Consider the following 22,744-nt stretch of genomic DNA (forward strand, 5'->3'; position numbering starts at 1 on the left):
GTCCGGCCACACTGCAGTTTCCTCCCTTTGTCGTGCGGATTCAACGAGCTGATGGATGGATAGGCACTGGGAAGAATGGCCGGCACTGAGTCAGTGCTCAGTAAATACCATCATGATCAGAAAGGGCTGCCAGGCTGGAATAAGATTTGCAGTCATTCACTTACTCATTTCTGCACAGACTCTTGATCGGTCACCCGCTATGCGTGAAGCCTCGTGGGACATGGGGTTGCCTGTTCACGGTAGTGTGATCAGCGGGGCGGGGGGGCGGTGCTGGGCGATAATGCCTTATGGAATACACACTGCTGAGACCCGCTGGCTTTTAGGTATAGCACAAGATGTCGGGTTGGGACACCATACCCACCTGGCAGCCGCCGACTAGGAACGATTGACCTGCCCAGCATTTACATCGAGGGGCTGCTTCATGCGTTTTCTCCTTCCAGTAAATTATGCAGAGAAGTTACGTTTAATCCCATGGTATAGATGAGGACTCTGAGGCTCAAGGAGGTTCTGTCATGGTGCTCAAGTTCACCTGGCATGTTAAACGGCAGAGACCGGACCCACGCCAGGCCACCTCAGCTGAGAGGCTTCCAGAATCATAGCCACTGCTTTGGAAGCCAAGCTGAGGGACCCAGCCAGGAAACTGCTGGCAACGAGAAGTCATTGAGCTCTTGGACAGGAATGTGATAGGTTTCAAATGCTGTTGAAGAAAGAGTTATCAGAAGCAAAGCACAAAATGGCGCAGAGGAGGGGACCAAGATCAAGAGACCAGCCGGAAGCGCTTCAGTGAAGCAGGGTGAGGTGAGAAGAGCCTGGGCCTGGGCTTCTCAACTGTTCTGAACCTGGGGGCCACGTCCTGCCCACTTCCATTTGAAAAGATGACAATTTTAATTCTCTTTGATGTTAGTTACCACTTCAAAAATAATCATACGTTGTGACAAAACCAAATCAAAGTAATGAAGTGAAACAAACTGTGCATTCAAACTGCCTTTCCCTCCAAAATTGATTGGCCTCCACCTGGAATTATCAGAAATTTTGATTTGCCCCTTCCCCCTATCTACCAACTTCCCAACACCGTGAGGCGCCCTGGCCTGTCCTAAAATGTTCGACATGTGCATAAATAGAAAAAAATAAATGTGAGAGACATTTCAAAGGCAAAGGCAGGAGGACTTGAGGACTGATAAAATGGCTAAAGAGGAAATGCGTCGAAGACGCCCTCAGGTGTTCTAATCTATGTGCCTGAAAGGTTGGTTGAGCAACACTGAGGGTGAGGGAGAGAGTGGGATCAGGGAGTCAATTTTAGGTTCGGGTGTGAGCATGTTAAGTCATGTGGAAGCTGGGTAAACATGCCCATGACCATCTCTTGGTGAAAAGCCACGTCAGATGTGCATTCACACGTCATGTGGGATCGGGGTGCTTGTCATGGATGCATGGGCGGGAGACTGGCTCCGCTGTCCCTGGGAAATTGCTTTCTCCGCGTAGTCCAAGGTGAGTCACAGGGTGTCTACATGCTAGCGGGTGGGAAAGGGAAGAGGGGACAGATCAGAGCTCTGCTGTTCAAGGATATGGCCCAGAAGTTGCCCACTTCCATTCATATTCATCGGTCAGATTTAGTCGCTTGGTCATATTTAGCTACAAGGGAAGCTGCGAGACGGAGGACTTGTTGGAAGGTGGACATGTAGCCACTAAAACTCAGAAATTCCATTACTACAAAGGAGGGGTGAATGGTTTTTAAGGGCAACCAGCAAGTAGTCTTTGCCGCACCAGATTTGCAAACGGGAAAGTTTCTAGCAGTGATGGAATACAATGAAAAAAAAATATTCAAGGACAATTTAAGATTGAATAAAATATGTGATCCTTCTGCCATGCAAATATGGACTCTTTCCTCTAAACTTAAAAGAGGGGAGGAAATAGAAATGAATCTTTATGATTTTATCTATTGACTTAACCTTAGCCACACAGTTTCCTGGGGTTATGGTATATGAGAAGGAACTTCTAGAAAAATATTAATTTACTGATTTTTCTTATATTTACTTTAAATTTCTGTCACATCCACCTCAGAATGGACTGCCTATTCTTCTGAAATCATTTCCATTTAACCACTTCTTCTAATTTCTAAGGGATAGAGTAGAATAGGGAGGGGATTCCTCATTATTTTTTTTATTATGATGTTCAGTTAGCCAACATACAATACATCATTACTTTCTGATGTAGTGTTCAATGATTCATTAGTTGTATATAACACCCAGGGCTCATCACCACACGTGCCCTCCTTAGGACCCATCACCCAGTTACCCCATCCCTCTGCCCCCTCCCTCTGTAACCCTCGGTTTGTTTCCCGGGGTTCCTCATTCTACTACTATTTCTCTTCTACTACTACCCGCTTCTTAGGGAGAAGTATAAAAGCCCATTTGCCTTAAGTAACTATGAAAAGTAATATCAGAAAAGTTTGTAAATATAAAGCTACATGACGAATATTTAAACATGTACAGACACACTGCAAAACTCGGGAAAGAAATCACTTTACTGACCGTCTTAATCAGCGCGAGCTGTCAGAATAACATACCACAGATGGGGCCACTTAAAGAACAGACTTTTATTTCTCATAGTTCCGGACACTGCAAGTCCATGACCGAGCTGCCAGCTGATGAGGTTTCTGGTGAGGGCTCTCTTCCCAGCTTGCCGATGGCCTCCTTCTCAGTGTCCCCCCGTGTGTATCCTCTTACGGCGGCACCAGTCTTACTGGATCAGGGTTCCACTCTCACGCCTTCATTTAATCTTACTTACCTCCTGCTAAGACAGCCCCCCTGGAGGTTAGGGCTTCGACATAGGAGTTCAGGGGGCAGGAGACACAATTCAGTTCACTGCAATAACAAAATGCCCTTTTCTCTAGTCACGTGTATCTTTACCAGTGACCGCCCAGATGAGTCAAAAGGCAAAACCACCGCAAGTTCCATTAGTCGATAGATGTGTCCTAGGCTTAGCTGAAACCATTGCAAATACCACCCGAGTTATCTTAGATCCACATGAAATGCATCACAAATACAATGTCTTTAGAGCCAGAAGCGTGGGCTCACATCAAATCTCTGCTTTAGGGAGAAATCAATTCAACAGTAATGCAGTTTTCTGATCCACGTGATCGGAGCGTCCTGAGGTGTAAGCCTGGTGTGCCCCGACACCCACCCTGTCTTGTTTTCTAAGGGATTCTTTCATTTAAAAAACACCTTCTGCTTACTATTTCCAGCCCCAATTTCACTTTCTTTTTTCTTCAGAAAGCACAAGATTCCTACATGTTTACCTGTTTCTCTTTGATGATTTCCTCTTAGATATGAAAACTAAGCACAACAAAAAGGTAAAATGATATTATTTCTAAATAAGTCTGCTAAATAAGGTTAAAAATATTTTTAAATAAGTTGTGTTAAACATATAAAAGATTGTTATACATCAGTTTGGATTTCACCCTCTAAAAAATGGAGGCATTATGAAACAGTGGCTTTTTTTTATAGTCCTATAGCTCTGAACTGAAAAACAATGCCAAAAGCAAGTTACATTGCTTAAGGATGTCAAAGAATGTATATGTTCTTAGAATGACTCAGTCTGGGGGTGCCTGGGTGGTTCAGGTGATTAAGCATCTGCCTTTGGCTCACGTCATGATCCCAGGGTTCTGGGATCAAGTCCTTCTCCCTCTGCCCCTCCCCCTTGCTCGTGCTCTCTCTCTGTCTCTCTCTGACAAATAAATAAACAAATAAATAAATAAAATCTTAAAAAAAAAAAAATGACTTAGTTTGTATACTTGTAAGTCCCAAAAGCCTGGACTTTTCACCTGGCCTGCCTAAGCAAATGAAACCAGATTACTGTTGTCCATGTTGGCCTTTGTCCGCCATCCATGGAGACTCTCTAGACTGTCTGCTGTCATGTGCTGAGGTGGTCTCCACACCTCATTCTGATTCGAAAGCTCCCATCCTTCCCGTGAAATGATGACTTGGGACCCCTGAGCTCTCAGTGTCCAACTAGTATAGAGCTGGCATTACACACAAAAGGAGTTGACTGGGGGCTAAAGCCACAAAATCTCTTCTGAGAACAAGGATTTTCCCCACTACTTCGTATTAATGGTTACCGTCATGGTTGTCACCACACATCAAGTCATGGGGTCTCGTGGTCCAGTCAAGGCTTTCTGGCTGATCTCCCCCTTCACGGTGTGCTCGCTGAACATGTGCGAGTGGTAGCAGGAGGGGGGACTCCCCCAAGGCTCTCGGGCACCTGCCCTCAGAACGGGGAGGAGGAGCTGCCATGGGTCTTAGGTCCTCAGAGATAGCTAATGTTTTTCACTCCACTTCTTTACCGAATGACTAGATAGATAGACTAGAATGATAGATCATGAACTAGATATTTCACATCTTTTAATAACTGAAGCTTCTAGATGATATGTTGGTTAGTTGAGCTAAATAATTTAAGGATCTTTAAGCAATAAAATAGATACCCATTAATCCATCCGTGAAGAGTTGACCGGTGGTTGGGAAGGGAACGGGTGCCATAGAATATTACGAGTCACAGTTCTGAAAGTTGGATGGCCTCCTATTTTAAGCTACCCAGACAAGCATGTCGAAACGAGTCAAGCTCTGAAAAATCATCATCCCCTTCAAAAACCGTGATGCCAACACATTTCACCTTCAAATGGTGGCACAAATCAGAGCACGAGAATTAATGGCAGCCCATAGTAACCATATTATAAGGTAATATGCTGGTTTCATGTTTCACAAGTTGATTCCCAAATAAGGAACGTTGCCTTAAATTCCTCTTGCTATTTTGTATCCTCTTTGCTATTTGATGCATATTATATGTCATGCGAATCATAATCTTTGACACTTTTTTAAAAAATTGAGCATCTTATATTCAGCATCTTAAATGATTCAATTATTTGCAAATTATAGGCAGGGAATCTATTTAGATTTGTGTTAGATTCCATGGACAGCGCTGGCCCAAATGAGGCTCCCCTTTCTGATCCACCCAATAGTACTAGAGAGAGATACTGGAAATAAACACCTTCCCACTGACGTGATGGAGACTTCAATATCTCCCCGTTGTGGACATCACCCATTATTTATTCAGGCAATTCAACTTGGGAATCAGGAACACTATGTACTTTAAAACTTTAAATCACTATTTATTGGAGGGAAATGCTTTTTAAGATCCAGAAAGAATAGTTTGCTGGAATTCAAGCAACTGTTTCTAAAAATCAGTTTGGTTAAGGATGCACTTTAGGTACATACACTAGTATTTACTTCCTATTTACTGCATTATTTTCTTCTTTCCTTTCAGAAACTTGGAGGCTCGGACACTGGTTCACTGTGTCCTTCACTCACTTCCGAGCTGCAAACAGTAATAAAAGAGGGTGGTTCCTGTACAGCAGCTGATCCGCCCATTCCGCTGGACAGATTGGTGGTCAGAAGTATTGAACCACTCACGTGTCAGGTATGTGTCTATTTTCATCATTCAGCTCATCTATTTGCCATCACAGAGTTTTATATTGGCCTTTTTTGGGTAATAAGACACGAATCCAATTCAAAACTTCATAAAATACAATGCTGAGTTCCTACGTGGCTATCACTCACTCTACAAATTAGTTCTGGAAAAAGTGTTGGGCCAGCTCTGCCACTCGCTAGCTGTGGGACCACAGCAAGGCATGTGAATTTCCTCAGCGGCAGGTTCCTCCTGGTAAGACAGAAAATATCTACCTCAGCGGGTGGTCAGGAGAATGAAATGAAATAATGCCTATAAAGCACTCAATAAACTATTATCAGTTTTCTGGTATCATTACTAGTACTATTGCTTTTGGTAAAGCACGGGTAAACTATGACATGCTTTGCAAGCCTAAGAGATTATAATAGCTCTATGGGAAGAAATGTGCCAGAAATGAATATATAAATATATATACATAATATACGCATCATGTCTACGTGTCTATGTGTATGTCAGAAATACATTATCATCTTCTTCATTTCCTCAAGCATTCCCTGAGTGTCTCCTGAGAACCAGGCACTCCGTGGACACCCTGGAGTTACAAAGACAAATAAGAAACAGCCCTCATTTGGGGGAACCCTCAGAACAATCAAAGATCGATAGTAAATCCTCTTGGGAAAGCCCTGGGACTCTGGGGACTTCAAGGACATTTCCATTTTCTCAGTGCTGGGTGGATGGCCTTGGTGTGCAGAAGGAGGCAACAGTCTTTCTGCCCTGGGTATAGACTCTGAGGAGACCTGTTGAAGAGTGGGGGGTTGGGAGGGAGGGGGGGTGGGCAGGAGACCACCTTCCTGCCCTGAGGGAGAAGCAGGAAAAAAGGGAGCACTGCCTCTGCCCCTCAATTCCCAACCCAGCCTCAGTGAGGAGCGCAGGACGGCCCTAAGCATGGTGGTGCAGTATTACACGGGAGTGAACGAACACACACATGAATGATAAGAGCAAACACTGACGTAGTTATTACATAACCAAGTTATATATTTAAATGCTTTACATGTTAACTCATGAATGGGAGCAAACTCTCCCCAAGATCAGAAGCGCTCCACTAGGGGGAAACCTGCACCCAGAACTCGAGCCTTCTGCCCTCTGTCCTTTCCTTCCACTGCCGCTAAGATGTGCTGAAATGTCACATGGGCAGGCTGAAAGACCTCATGTCTGAATTGGTTGGAACCGCTTGCGGTCTATATAGATCAAAGTGTGCCTGAGCCAGAGGACGTTTCTAGAGAAAGCCTAAGAAAGGGCATCTCAGAGGAGCAAAGCCTTTGCTTCGGAGAGCACCCGCAGCCTTGTCCCTGCCCTCGTCCCCGCGGGAGCCTCCTCCCTGCTCAGTGGATGGCAGAGCAGTGTAGACAGGCGGAGACTCCGCGTGAGGCCCAGACATGGTTCTGTTCGTTTGCTTAGTTTACTTTTTCGTGGGGAGAAATGTCATTAGCAGAGGCTATCCTCGGGCAGGAATTTTTTCTCTCACTACAGTGGCCATAGTCAGAAGATGATGAACGGACTTGAGGGGAGGAAGCCGTCAGAACCGCAGGGGAAGAGCAGACGCAGCTCGGGCTGAGGGCTCCGGTGAGAACCCCGCTTTGAGAACCGGACTTCCTGGCAGCTCTCGCGTCACTGGATTACCGGGAGAGATGCATGCTTTTTCTCCTCTAGTCTTTTTTTTTTTTTTTTTTTTTGATAAAAACGGTATCTTTTTTTTAAAGCTATATGTCCACCATTTTTTATTTTCTGATTTGCTATCACCATCTCCTTTTATATACATATTTTTTTTCCCTCATTCCCTTCATCTATTATTTTGACCGTTGAAATAACAGTTCAGGAACCAAAATAGCTGTACAGTGGGAAAGAATAAAGGGCGAAAAAAGACGAGATGGTGCTCTGGAGTGATTGACAACCTAGTTTCAAATCCTAGCTATATTATTTACAAGCTGGGTGACCTTGGAAAAACTACATCTGTTTCCTCTTTCGTAAGGAGGAACTAGAGGACTTAGTCGGTAGCTGTGCGGTTTAAATGATACCCAAAGGAGGAAAAAATAGCACAGTGCCCAGTACCTAGTAAGGGCTTAATAAATGGTGTCAGTTACTATAATTATTATATTAGAATGTCAGGCAAGAAAAAGGGTAGTTCTTAACAATATATTTTCTCCCATTTTATTTTACATGCCTACCTGGCCCAGTTCCCTTTGCTTATAAAGTCCCCTTGTACCCATATCACAAATCAAACGGATGAGGGATGCTTTGAATAATTGAGAACTACAGTTACAATTTTTGAGGAAAATGGATTCCAAAATCCAGCCAAGAACAACAACCTGATCTGTAAAGCCTCACTTGGTATGGGAAATTTATAAGGAGAAAAATCGGGGGGTAAAACAAACCAAGTCAGATCTTTTTTCCAGAAAGTCATTTTAATAGTCCTCTCATCTCAGAGAAGCTGGATGGAATTTTATGACCTTAACAGACTTTGTTGTGGTAGAATTTAGGAATTAGGAGGTTTAGACTGCTGGGAGTATTACCTGTGATACTAGAATCGCTCTTGCAGTTAAGAAAATAAAAGTCTTGTATTCGCTTTGATTCTGAAATGAGGCCCAACCTGCCGCGATGAGTCTGCCTTAAACCCACCCATTTCATCAAATACAAATCATGACAGTGGACAAGCATCAGCTTGAGGCTCAGCCAGGAATAAAAGTCAGTGCCTCTCCTCCACTTTACGAACTACTTGATATGACCAGAAGATGAACCTGCTTTGGTTTTCTGTTTGTTCCTAGACATAATTAACGGTATAGGCTGCAGAATTTTACTCCCTGTGTGGTATTAATAATTCAAAGAAGCTTTCCTTTTAAAATCTCCAGCTACATTTAAAAAGGGGGGGGGGTGCCTGGGTGGTTCAGTCGGTTAAGCCTCTGCCTTCAGCTTGGGTCATGATCCCAGGGTCCTGAGATTGAGCCCTGCATCAGGCTCCCTGCTCGGCAGAAGTCTGCTTCTCCCTCTGCCTGCGGCTCCCCCTGCTTGTGTGCTCGCGCTCTCTCTCTGTCAAATAAATACATAAAACCTTAAAAAAAAAAAAAAAAAGGATTTGCTCTCTCAGTATATCCTGTTGTTTCTTTAAGAGACCAGCTAGGAAATGACAGAACAGACTGCTTCTTTTTCAAGTGCAGAAACCACACCAACTCTTCGTTTTGTTTCACATTTCACATAGTTTGGTAGAGGCTGAATTTTGAGTCAAATTTTTTGGCCTGTTGTGAAGCACTCTGATTTGGTATTTTTGCTACATCTTAATTTGCTTATAACCCTTGTTTTGCTGTGATTTCACTTTAAATACAAAAGTAACATTTTAAAAAGGAGTGGTGGAAAGCAAAGAAAACAATAGTTACATTCTTTTCCGTATTTTTGTTTATATTTTACATACACACTATCTACCTAACATGGCTAAATTTCTTCTTAGAAGGTGTCCATTTTCCATCAGGTAAGCCATAATTGCATCTCATCAAGCCCCACTAGTCGTTAGGTAAGGAAGAAGGGTTTTCATATTTAAGTGGGCTCTATTTGGACATGGTAGGGAAGTCTTGGTCTTGGAATCAGACTTTTTTTTTTTTTTTTTTGGTAATCTACATAAACCTCCCACATTCATTAAAAACAAAGAAATACTCTAGGTTTTTGTACTGAGAAACTGTTTGGACTTCATAGTGATTTCTTTTGTCTTTGTGATCCTTTTCTAGCGTTTGGGCTGAGAAATGCTTTTCTTGTACATGAAAACAGATACCGACAGTGTATAGCAGCATTCCTATGACAAGCCCAAACAGAAAACATCAAAGTACCTATTTCGGTTTTATAGGGTTTGATTCTTCAGACTTGACATAAGGAAAATTTTCACTTCATCCCTCTAAAGTAATGGGAAATGGAAAATTTTGTATATTTTCTTCATCGGCTCTGGGAAGGGTAGGAGTTAAGAGGGGAAGGACATGGACATTTAGTCCATATCATGCTGAGAAATCTCAGGAGTTGACCATTCCCTTACACTCTCACAGTTGACAGTCACCTTCATTTTCTCCTCGACCAGAAGCTCAAGTGCTGCAGCTTATATAAAACAATGGGGGAAAGAACTACTTTGGGATTGCATGATTGACTTTTAAGGTGTTTCAATCGTCAAAGTCCCGGGAAGCAAATAATGTGATGTCAGCTTAAATGAGGGGCTGCTGCAAAACCCCCTTTGAAAACATCCCAGTGTTTAAAAAAAGAAAGGAAAATACGCCAGTGTTGATACAGCTAAGGAGGGGAAAAGCAGTTGCCGGACTCTGGTTTCTCTATCTTAGAAGTTTCCATTTTTGTCTTTCCCCAGGAAGGTTTTCATCATAGCAGCAACATGGCCCGACAATTAATGCAGTATTGCATTACTCTTAATAACTCAATCTCCTGGGTCACCTCCTCAGTCTGTTTTTCAAATTATGCCACTATTTCCATACAAAATGAAAATTCAAGAAATTGAACTTTCAAACTATTTATATTCTGTTTTTCAAATTATGCCACTTGTTAAGAACTATTTCCATACAAAATGGAAATTGAAGAAATTAAACTTTCCAACTATTTATATTCTCGGTGCTCATTCTTCTAATTAGTCATCATTGACTATTATGGTTCCTTGATTACTCATAACTGTTTTCCCAACTTCCATACCATACTCATTTAATCCATTTGCACCTTCATAGATGATTAGAGATCTTTTATGATATATTAGATTTAAGAAAGAAATGGAAAATATGCAAATGTTTCATTAGTCTTCAGTTTTAAAGAGCAAGTCAATAAATAAAAGGAAAATATTAGTCTAAATATGTGAAAAATTGTCAACCTCTCTCTATATATAGAGATTTTATACACACACACACACACACACACACACACATATATATATATATATATTTTTTAAACAGGAAACATGGATGGCACAAATAACAGCAGCAGTCTCTTGCTTCAGGAGACCAAGAATATATCTTTACTTACACTGCCTGCAGAATCCTCTGACATTTAGGAACCTAAAACAAGTGGTGCATCTTTTTAGACATTAGGGATTAAAATAATCTTTCATTCAAACTTTTGTAACACTTATTTAGTGATGAGCTAGAAGAAAATGCGTACTTTAAAAATGAGAATTTGAGCCACGAAAATCCTCACTATAGAAGAATAATGACTGCAACAAATCTGAACTCTCAGGAATTTTTTGGCAGGTATATACTGTTATCTAGACTATCGTATACTATTTTGGTAGGACTTGCATGAGGTGTGAGTGAAGTATGGTGCTATTATAACTTGTAAAGGGTGAAAGGTCAGATGAATGGAGTGTCAGGAGGAAAGCAGTGTCCACTGCTTGTGCTCAGTATGAATTCTAGCATCACACTTTGTGTATGCCAATAATGAAAATAAATTTCCTACATGGTTTGTAAATCAGTCTTACTGCTTTAGAGTCCTACCTCACTTGCAATGATAATTCTGATACACACTTTGCTCTTCTAACATTTAAGCATGAATAAAGTCTATATTTAACAGTTTTTAAACTCCTATTTGCCAAGAGTTTCCTTATCTCAGGTAAATTTTATAATACCCTAACTTAGAAGCAGAAAATCCCAGAGACTAAATTCCCTTATTTTAAGGAAAAAAAAAAACAAAAAACCCAAGTATCTGTTCCAGTTTCACCAGTTAACAATTTTACATGGGAGATTTTCATAGAAATAGTTAATAGTCTCTCTGAACCTCATTTTTTGAAGAATGTGTTGTTTGTCATAAAACCACTTTCTGGTTTTGAGTGGTGTGTGCATATATGTGTGTGTGTTAGCACAGCACAGTCAAGTTTATTTGGCAGGAAGGACTTGAAATGTCATTGGCATTTTTATGAAGAAAGGCAGTTTGAATTATATTGCCTTGGTAGAATATAATATTAACTGCATTTAAAAAACTAGTTCTTATAGTCAGATTATATGAAAAGGAAATCCACAAATTTCAATTTCGGGATTGGTAACTTTTGCAATTTCCAAAATGGAAGTATTAAATTTATCAATTTGGGCTTTAAGGTAAGTGAGACATTAACTGATCTCTATTAGCTGGAGGATGGGATAGAGAGGATAATGCTTGAGGGTCATGTGCACAGTTAATTCTTTGAGGAAAACACAGACTTCACCATGTAAACCAGGCAGTACAGACAAGTGCAGCATAAGGGCTCTGTACAAGGGCCAAGCACTATCAGAATGCAGAGTCACATTCTCTGCATAATAATCTCAGATATTTATCAAGAACAAGTGGATGGGGTGCCTGGGTGGCACAGCGGTTAAGCGTCTGCCTTCGGCTCAGGGCGTGATCCCGGTGTTATGGGATCGAGCCCCACATCAGGCTCCTCCGCTATGAGCCTGCTTCTTCCTCTCCCACTCCCCCTGCTTGTGTTCCCTCTCTCGCTGACTGTCTCTATCTCTGTCGAATAAATAAATAAAATCTTAAAAAAAAAAAAACAAGTGGAAATAAGAGGAAAATCTGGAAAACGATAACTACTGTTAATGTCTAAGAATAAATGAGGAAAAAAAAAATGGGTGAAGAACAGGGACTAGACTTCCAGTGAGTTCCTAGAAATGGAACCGAGACGGGATTGAAAGCAATTATGTCCAGGAGAAGGCGATACAGATTTATGCAAGAGAAGATTTAGGAAGAAATTTCTGGCCAAAAAAAAATATACATATATTTTAGAAAAAAATCAACAATCCTCTTGCAGGAATTTTTAGATATAAGCCACGCCAAGAGAAGGGCAATGGACTGGGACCAGGCAATCTCTCAGGATTCCTTTTTAAAGTCCTGTGAGTCCAGTAGTATTTATATGTATAAAGAACTAATTTCACCTTTAACCTCATTCGAGGGAGAGAAAGACTGAGTAAATTAGCATCAAGATGTGAAACAGCTTAAGAATACACTATATACAAAGAAATATTAGTACTCCTGTGTCCGTCACAGCACTAGTCACAATAACCAAGAAGTGAAAGAAACCTTAATGTCTATCAAAGGATGAACAGATAAAGAAAATGTGGTACATACATACCATGGAATACTGTTTGAACCTTTAAAAAGAAGGAAATTCTGCCATTTGCAACAATATAGATGAACCTTGGACATTATACTAAGGGAAATAAGCCAGTTACAGAACAAATACTGTGTGATTCCACTGACATGAGGTATCAAAAGTATAAAATTCATAGAATCAGAGTAGAACAGTGGCTTCCGAGACAGGGAGAAATGGGGAGTTACCAATCAATGGCATAAAATTTTAGTTAAGTGAGATGAGGAAGCTTTAGAGGTCTGCTGTACTATACACTTAAAAAACTGTCAAAAGAGGGTAGATCTCATGTTAAGCGTTCTTATCACAATAAAATTTAAAAAATACACTATATATTTAAACTGAAATTCTATAAAGCTCACAGAAGAACATATCTAATATATATATATATCTAGTAAGTTCTTAAGGATATTCACATTAAACTCTTCAGAGGCAAGCAAACATTAGAGTAAAATGAAAAACCACTTCGGAAACTTTGGTTTCCAGGAAAAACACAGTAAAAAATGGCTTACTGAGCCCTCAGAAAAGCATCTTTAAATGGCCACCTGGGTACTAAGCTTAGATAAACAATGAAAGAAGGAATTACTTCAATATTGTTTAATATTTCTTTGTAGTTGTTAATTTTCCACAATAATGAATGGAATGAAAAGGGAATGTCTTAAGCAAAATGGCGTTAGTAATTTTTCTTGAAATTATGAACTTACTTACTATTCTAAGTTGAACATCAAAGCTTACCCCCTGTCTACATCTAAGTAGAAAGTTCTAACATTCTGTAAATATATACAAAATGGTTACTATTTTGTACTCTCTTTTAAATAGGCAAAATAATTTACAGTCACAGAATACATCTACTAGAAAGAAATGGGTTTTTAATATCATCTTTAACAAATTAAAAAAAAAACAAAAGCAACAATTCAATAAGGATCCTTCCATTGTTCTTTATACAGATTTAAACGCTGTTGTGTAATTTATCAGTTACATTTATAATCAATAACCTTCCACTCACTGAGTTTAGAAATTACAGTATGTATGAGCTAAACTCTCTCACAAAATAAGGCACAACTACATGATCACAAGTAGTAAACACAATACAAATAATGAATCCAAAACCTAAATGAGAAAATACTCATGCAAAAGTTTCTATAGAAACTATGAATATATGATCCAGTTCAAGGAAGTACAGAATGTCATATACATAACTGCATCATGTTACAAGAAATTCATTACTTCTACACAGAAAGAACTTAGCTATTTCCAATTCTACTTTATACAATTTTACATAAATTTAGTAAGTTTATGCACAATATTCACATCTGCAACAATAACAAATTGATCATTAAAATTCAGGCAAAGGGCAATTAAGACACAATAATGTGTGGCACATTATAATTACAGAATACCATTCATCAAGCTCATGTCTAGGAATACTAAATTGATGGCACATTTAAATCTTATGGATCAAATCATCCATGGTTTTATAGCCAAAGTGCATTAAAAAAATTGCTATAGTCAAATAGGTCATGAATATCAAAATATATGATCATAATTTGCTCTCCACTTAAAAGCTAAACATTTTTATGCAAATGCAAAGTTAAAAAAAAAAGTGGCTTCAAAGTTCTCAAAACTGTGAAATAATCTTAAAGCCTTTCTAAGAGAGATGGGAAACTAACAAATTTGGCAGTTACTATTTAACATTACTGTGAGGAAACTATTAAACTAGCTAATTCCACATTAAGAGGTAGTTGAACAAAATGTCATTTGTACACTGCATTGAGGTCTTTGTGTTTGTTTCCCTCTTTTTTCTTCAAAATGAACTAATCCTATACCAGCAGCTTTGTCTTCTTCCTATTAAAGAAAATCTGTAGGTATAGTTCATTGTACACTAACCCAGCAAAACTTGATTTTAGTTCACATTTCTGTGCTGGGGTTTGGAATTTACTAACATGTGATGCCAATAGACTTTGCATTAGAGCCAAGAGCTCAGACATGCCAGTTCTAACTCACTGACAAATAGTACCAGAAAACATCTAAAATGTAGAGCCAATAAGAACTCAGAAGATGACTTTTAATTAAAAGAAAAAATCCTTTCTGTTTCCAAAACACCTTAATTTAGTGAGAGTTAAAAAAAAAAAAAAAAAAAAAAAAAAAAAAAGCTTCATTTCTAACATTATTAGAATAGTAGCCTGTGGTAAATTATTCAGGATCTATGAAATGAGATTAGCTAGCTAGATGAAAACTAGAAAATCACTCAAACACATATGATTTTATTTGTTGTCCTCCCCACAATTTTGGGGGAATATGCGGGTGGGGAGACAAAAAAAGGGAAAAGGCCTTCAGTGCACCCAATTAGGAGATGAAGTGAACAAATATTCAAATCTAGAATCCTCATAAAGTTTTATGATCTTAAAAAAACAAACAAAAAAAAAATGGTGCTATATCTATTTTTCCAATGCAGAAAGTTTCTGAGTTTCATACAAAGTTTCTTATGTGTTAAAGTATAGAATTAAGACTATTTGAAAGGATTTGTAAGTATATGAAAATGCTTAAATAATTTTAGCTCAATTTATATTATCCAACTATTAATTTTATTAAAGAGTCACTGTATTTCTTCTCTATATAAGCTCAAGGATATATGTTTATCCAATTCGAGGGACTCAATCAGAGTCCTTAATAGCTACCGACAGCAGGATTTACTTAAATGGGTTTTTAAAAATAATTAAGTGAATATATGACAATCTCTTTTAGTTCACAGATGTTACAGGTAAAGCATAAACATAACTTTATTTCAGCATGATATTTGAAAGCAAGTGTATATGATAAACCATTGCAAATGAAATATTAACTCCCATCCCTCCCCGCTATTATTACCAAATGATTGCACTGCACAAATGGATAACTTTATATTTTTTTCTCTAGAAAGAATAAACCAATATTAATGACCACTCTACAGATGTTTTCCAATTTGCTAAATTAATAAGACCATGATAAATTAAAGTTCAATTCCATTGTTCAGGATACAAATAAGCTAACTTTTAATTATCCTTAACTAGCCATTCTGTTTCAGTTCTGATTATAACTTCAGGATTCCCAATTTGTTTTTGGTGCTATTCTCCTCTCCAGATGTTACTTTGAAGTAATTTCATAGCAATATTTTTGTGAAGTAAAAAGATTTACCAGCTGATGTGGAACCCCAAATTCAGAACCATTTTAAATTTAAGTCAAGTTCACAACTTTCAAAAATGTTTCCCTATTAGGTAAGAAGACAATATAAAGTAGAATATTTAATGTCTCCTTACCATTTGTATTTGTTTTCACAGATAAGACTACAGCGGTATCAGTTACTGGCTTTAAGATGCAAAATTTATTATAAAACAATAGTGAAGCTGAGCTATGCTTGGAAAGGTTAAACCAAATAAAGGGGGAAAAAAACCAGATCCATTAAGAAAGCAAACTCAGATTCCCAAAGATGCAGGAGAGACAATATGAAGGTATAATATAAAGGCTAATCTCAGAAAACTTCCCACTTACAAGAAAATGACAGTAGAACCATTATACAATTTCTATTATTCATCCTCCAACTGGGGGTGAGGGTGAGAAGTTTTATAGAATTCTTAATTGAGAATATATGAGAGTTTAAAAATGAAATAGAAAAAGACAAAGAAAAATTAACCCTAATCTTTAAAATACAACCCCCAGGATAACCATAAAGTAAAGCAAACTGATTTTACAGAGGTTTTCATAAAATCTACCCCAAGAGAATTTAATCAATATTGTTAAAACAAAAACCATGTTCAAATTCATGGTTAATACATATTTCAACATAAACTGTATTTAGAACACTTGAGTAGTAAATTTATAACATAACAATGCAATTGATATGGACCTATATATAAGAAAAAAAGTTTTATAGTTCTGTGCATGACTTCACGAAAAGTATTTAATATAATTAATGTGCTACTGTGCAACATGTATCACCCATGTACATTTCTGTACACTAAATGAGGGAGAAAGGCGTAATAAGCTATGGAGGTGTATTCATGTCATTTGTGAACAATGAAATTATATTTAAAAAAATACATTGCTATTTTCTGTCCAAAGTTTATTTACATTTCATTGGCTAATTCTAAACTTGGCATGAAAGCTGTTCCAGGGATTAAATGGAAAAAGTAACGAAAGATGAACCCAAGTCTCACAAAAATAGAAGACTTTTACTTGATATTGGTAACATTCCAAAATATATGAATTCTAATTTGGTCTAATATTGCAACCACTGTCCAAATCAAATAGTCATCCAAGACCTCTATTAAGTGCATTTATTAAAAATCTAATGTTAGTGTAATACTACTCTGACGTTGTGATAACCCATTATCCTTGCAAGTCATTGAAACATGCATCACAGACACGAACAGGCTTCTTGGAAGAAGGAGTTAAGGCATTTTTGGCTGAACATTCAGCACAGAAGATATTTCCACATTGTCTGCAGTGATGCTGTAAATGACAAAAATTAAACAATTTCAAGCATAAAAACTATACCAAAAGCATTATGAGACTACAAGAATACTGCAGACTGCGCTATGAAGGTATATTAACTTTCAAGTGATTAGTATATTATTTAATCATATAATATTTCAATATGTCAATTTAATCCCTTAGTTAATCTGAATGTTTCCTATTTATCAGATACTATGCTAAACATTTTATATGGAGTTTATCATGGAATTCTCAAAAGAACCTTAAGAGGCATCTAAAAAGTGATAATAAAGTGCCTCATTCTACCAGGTGAAAACCATTCCTATTTGCCAGGTGTTTCAGGCATAATTTCATCAATAGGAATATAAACCTGAAATATCACATGGTATTATTTAGAATAATTTTTTTTAACTCTGCTTTCTCTTTAAAAGAACCCAATGATGACTAAAACATATGCGTTTAATACTGGCCCACTGGTTCAGAAAGTGATTATTCCAGAAAGTAACTCAATAGGAAGGCAATGACTAAAGTTAAAACTAAAATTGAAATACATACGCTGACCAGAAACTAGACTGCATAAAATTTAATGATTCCATATAGCTGTAAAGTTAATCAATAAATAGAAAATGTTTTTAATCTGTCAAATGCAAGATTATGTTCATGGTTAAAACATTAACTGATACTGAGAAATAAAATCCAGAACCATAGCAATATGAACAAAATCATTTACCCGTCTCACTGTTACTGAAAAGCCTTTCCCACAGGCCATACAGTTTTGTACTTCGTTGTCCTCAGCCCATTTCCTATTTAACGCTTGTGTGTGTTTGATCTGTTAAAAAAAAAAAAAAGTGCCCATACATTATAATATTCAACATTTTGAAAAATGATGTGTAATTTCTAATTTGGTGCCCAAGTTTTATAAAATTTTGACTTACAGGCACCATGGGATAAAATTTTAAAAATCAGAAATACTTTGGTAATTTTCCATTGTCAAAAGTTGCTACATTCTTAAGTCTGAATGACAAAAATAAATAAAGTAAATCAAATTTTAGTAATCAAAGGCACTGGTCATTTCTAATCTTTAGTGATTTCCCATCCATTCTAACCTTAATGATCAATCCTTTCTGGGCACCAAGCCTATCACTTCTTTAACAAATAGTGACTCAGCTATTCCTTGGTGTTTCTGAATTTTCCCAGTACTGACAATTCATGAATGACAAGGCTTTCTAACTAATCTCAGGGGTCTCTCAGGCAAATTCTTTATGCTTTTACTTAACTATCCGTAACACGTACAATACCACTACACAGAAAGTAACCATTCAAGAGTATTTATTAAATAGAGGAGATGTTTTTTAAAGATTGAAAAAACGCTTTTCACTAAGAGTTAATTCTAGGCTGAAAAACAGCCTCACGTTACCAGCTGACTTACTTGAAGGGACTGATTTTCTCTGCCCAGCTCCTGCACTGCTGCAGTGGTATTATCCAGCTTTCTTTGCAATTCTAGGACTTTGGTTTGAAGCTTTTCTATTTCACCTTCTCCTTTAAGACATCTAGAATAGAAGAGATCATAAATTTTTTTTAATGATAAAGATCCTTCTAGAACACAGGTAATAAACTACTTCAGCAACTTCAAATATAATACATTAATTTCAACCATCTGATTGTTTTAAGGGGTAGTTTTTAAATGGCTACACAAATACCTATAGGACCCACGCATTTTTCTCAAGCCTACTACTTAAAAATTTGTGGGAAAAGACCACCTTTTTGTCACTTGGAATGGAAATAAACTAATTTTGCTAGACATCAATCACCTTTCTAGCAGTGCTCTCCTTTCATCCTGATTATTCTGAACTGTGGCTTCTAATACTGCAATTTCACCCCGTAAGTCGTCCGTCTGTTTCTCGAGCTCACTGACTCTCCGTTGACTGGACTGCCACTCCTTCTTTACAGTGCCTAAGTTTTCATTTAATGCTGTAATCTGCATGGTAAGTTTAGCTTCATTTTCTTCATGCTTCTTCATTCCTATTTCTTTTTCTTTTATTTCAGATTGCTGAGAAAAGGAAGAACAGTGAGGAAAAAACCTATTACAAAAGTAATACAAAATATATTTAATTAGCTGTTGAATTTAAAATATTGGCAACATAAGTAATATTACTTCTTTGGGAAAGAAGGCAGAAGAATGTATTTCATTTCACACTAATAAAATTGATTACAAAAACATCTGTGTAATCTGAACTGGCTCAAAGACCATTATGCTAAAATGATGGTCAGCAAGCTTCTTATAACACCAATTAACATAAAGCAATTTGAGATTTTCCTTTTCTCACTAGAGCAGGGGAAGAACACATAGTTAGGGATAGCAAGGTGCCCTGGACGCAAAGCTGGCATTTTCTGTCTCAAAATCCACACGCATCTTTTTCTCTATCAACCTGCCAAAAACCAAACCAAACCAAACAAAAAAAACACAAACAAACAAAATACAAACCCTTCAAATCACTGTGTGAACTTGAAATTGCAAATCTTCAACTAAAACAATCAGCACTCAAGTTATGTGGGGATATTTGGACTTAATTCAACAGAGGAAAGCCAGATGCTTCCCATTTTGGCATGCACAATTTAGGGAAGGAAAAGTAGACTTTGGTCATCAAAATTCCAAACTGAAGTTTCCGTCCTCCCTTATCAGCATTCACTTTGACTAAACAAATGAGTTTAACATCATTAGCATTCACACCATTTACCTCAACCTACATAGTTGTGGATTTTTTTTTTTTCTGGCACTAAGTGTGTTGTTGTTGTTGTTGTTGTTGTTGTTGTTGTTTGAATTATGTGTTATTGAATTTTCACTTATATAAACCAAAATATAATTACAGACTAAAATATTTCCAATTACATTATCAGCTATTTAAACAAATCAGATCTCTTTTCTCAATCAAAAATTAAAATGCTAGGTAAGAGCATTTAAATCCTAACTTCTAAATAGAAAAATCCTCTTATTGGATTGACCTACAAATTCAATCATGAAACACACTCCCCACCATTAACTTACTGACCAGTTTAGCTTCCTTCTCGGTAAATTCTTTCTTCAGCTCATCTTCTTCTTTTTTCACCTGCTCTTTTAGCATTTGCTGGTTTCTCTTCTCCTGTTCAAGGGTTGCCTTCAAGGTATCTACTTTCCCTTGAAGCTCTAATTTCTGCTGAATCAAAAGCTGTTTGGCATCCTTGAGATTTGTTACCTCCTATTGAAAAAGGCCAAATATCAAATGTAGCTGAAATTTAGACAAGTTATCATAACAGCATATACAATATGAGTTTTAACTTCTTCTCTTAGGAGGTTCTTAAAGTTCACTATTTTAAAACAACTGGTTAAAAGGATGCAACATTATCTACTTCCTGCTCAACAACCATTTAAATTCAAGTAATAACTTTACATGCATGTTTTGATTCAAGTATGTGAAAAACTTCTACCCCCCCTATTTTCCCTTTCTTCACTTAGCAAGCATTCATTGGTCACCGCTTACGCATCACACACTGTGTTAGGTTTTAAGAATATATATAAAGATGAATTACATACATTACCTGCTTTAAGAAAGTCACAGTGTATAAGAATATAATGATATAAAGAGATAATTAATTATAAAGCAAAATGGTAAGTATATTGGTAGATACAAAAGGTCGTGAGAGCACTCGAGAGAATTTAACCTTTCTCTAAGAAAATTAATAACTTTTTACAAAGCAAATTATAGGCAATTAGTTTTTTCAACTGTGCCCTACTCATCCTTACGACAGGAAAAATGTTCAAAGCAGATTATTAAAGATTTTAGAGAAGAAAAACAATTGAAAAAAACAGAATCCCCTAAAAACCTTAAATTTAAACTCTTATATATTTTTAATCTATAATATAATTTTCTAAATCAATAACTCTGTCTTTTTAATTTTTTTAAGTAGGCTCCATGCCCAGCACAGAACCCAGTGTGGGGCCCGAACCCATGACCTTGAGACCAAGATCTAAGCTGAGCCACCCAGCACCCCCACCCCCACTTTTTAAAAAAATTTACAAATTAAAAAAAAACGCAGTGCTTGAACTCACAACCCTGAGATCAAGGCCAGAGCTGAAATCAAGAGTAGGACACTTAACCAACTAAGCTACCTAGGCACCCCTAAATCAACAGCTCTCTTGATTATCATCTCAACAAATCTAAACTTTTAGAGTTACTTTGCTTTATTCAGTAATCTGAAAATATAAGCAATACAGTTTCAATATATGTATACAGACACTACGCAACACAAGGGTGAGAGCAAGAGTATTTGTCAAAATGATGAAACAATGTGTCTGGCCCATAGTAGGTTTTCGATAATATATGTATTTTTAAATTTAAATGACAAAGTACAGTACAGAGGGAAGAACAATGATTATCTTAACATACCTTTATGCTTTCTTGCTTGTGGGACTTGAGTTCTTCACTCAATTTAGCAATTTCTTTTTCCTGTCTACACTTAATTTCCTCTATCTCTGCCAATTTAGATTTTTCATTTACTAGTTCTTTCTCTTTCAGTGACTGTAGAAAAATAATTTATTAAAAAGTAATTTTAAAACAACTACTTAACTGAAAATCAATGTAATAAAATAACAACTACTATTTATGACACTGTCTCTGCTGCTTTCTACCTAAGTTAACTTGAGCAAACTACTTACCTTCACTTGCCTCTGTGTCCTTATTTATACAATGTGAACAACAGTAAAATCCTTGTAAGCATTAAATAGTTACTGTTAATACCATAAAATGAATAGTGTCTGGCCAAAGAGCACTATAAAATTTAGCCAAAACTACCATTCTTCTTCTCATTAATGCTGTTATTATTATTACTATTATTACCAGCAATATCTTTATTTAAGGCACCTAGCTAATAGTATTACATATTATCTAATTTAATATTTATACTAAATAGCTCTTTAATCCTCATTTGTAAGTAAAGGAACAAAGGTTTAGGAAGTTAAATAATCTATTAGAGGTACAGACAAAACTATAACAAGGTCTGACTGATCCCAAGCCCTTGCAATTAAAGGCCTATATGCTATAGTTGTCTCAGAATTTTCTAAACTTGAGGCACAAATCATGAATATCATGTTAGCTTCAAACCCCTACCCCAACAAAAACATCACCCAATTTTTTTAAAGTAAAGAGACTTTCCGGAATTGCACAATTAAGATATACCAATGAAATTCTGGAGTTACGTACTTGAGGATAATATCCTATCAGCTGATGGAAATATGTGATTTCAACTATGAAACCAAAAATAAAATGCTTCCTAGAATCTGAATTTCTCTTTCACATAGCATTTTAACTGACTTTTACATGTACTGGTCATATAATAGAAGGCTTTCAACTTTATAATTTAGCATCATTTATGTAAAATATACTCCCACTTCCCTTAGAAAAAGCTGGCTCTAAATTTTAAGAATTATAAGCATAAGAATTATCCTAGACCTTTTTATCTCATTCACACATCTAGAAAATGTTATATGAGATAGCTGTGGAGCTGTAATACCTGTTTTTAAATAACCAGGGGTCTATGGTGTGAGAAAGATTTGTTTGTAAAGCTAAAAAAAGCAGTAAGAAAAATGAGTACAAATGACAAGGGAACTAGTAAGAAGTACTTCATAGCATCAAAATTCCA

The 22,744-nt window shown here is 37.1% G+C and overlaps 2 protein-coding genes across 2 annotated transcripts in view; one reads left to right on the forward strand and one right to left on the reverse strand.

The window, feature by feature from the left end:
- PLEKHG7 (pleckstrin homology and RhoGEF domain containing G7) overlaps positions 1 to 10,739 on the forward strand; it is a 50,677-nt gene extending 39,938 nt beyond the window's left edge. The window contains 5 exon segments of the mRNA XM_040637811.1: positions 3,270 to 3,349; positions 5,317 to 5,473; positions 9,231 to 9,325; positions 10,440 to 10,479; positions 10,482 to 10,739. Coding sequence (XP_040493745.1) covers positions 3,270 to 3,349; positions 5,317 to 5,473; positions 9,231 to 9,325; positions 10,440 to 10,479; positions 10,482 to 10,537 — 428 coding nt within the window. The 3' untranslated portion in view covers positions 10,538 to 10,739.
- A 2,708-nt stretch (positions 10,740 to 13,447) lies between these two features.
- Positions 13,448 to 22,744, reverse strand: part of EEA1 (early endosome antigen 1) — a 112,559-nt gene continuing 103,262 nt past the window's right edge. Inside the window, exons 24-29 of the mRNA XM_040637313.1 lie at positions 21,493 to 21,624; positions 20,119 to 20,304; positions 18,880 to 19,118; positions 18,498 to 18,618; positions 17,799 to 17,897; positions 13,448 to 17,086 (exon numbers count right to left, since the gene is read on the reverse strand). Coding sequence (XP_040493247.1) covers positions 16,964 to 17,086; positions 17,799 to 17,897; positions 18,498 to 18,618; positions 18,880 to 19,118; positions 20,119 to 20,304; positions 21,493 to 21,624 — 900 coding nt within the window. The 3' untranslated portion in view covers positions 13,448 to 16,963. The remainder of the gene's footprint in view (positions 17,087 to 17,798; positions 17,898 to 18,497; positions 18,619 to 18,879; positions 19,119 to 20,118; positions 20,305 to 21,492; positions 21,625 to 22,744) is intronic.

Source organism: Ursus maritimus, unplaced genomic scaffold, assembly GCF_017311325.1.
Source record: "Ursus maritimus isolate PB19 unplaced genomic scaffold, ASM1731132v1 scaffold_21, whole genome shotgun sequence".
In the NCBI taxonomy this organism is placed as follows: Eukaryota; Metazoa; Chordata; class Mammalia; order Carnivora; family Ursidae; genus Ursus; species Ursus maritimus.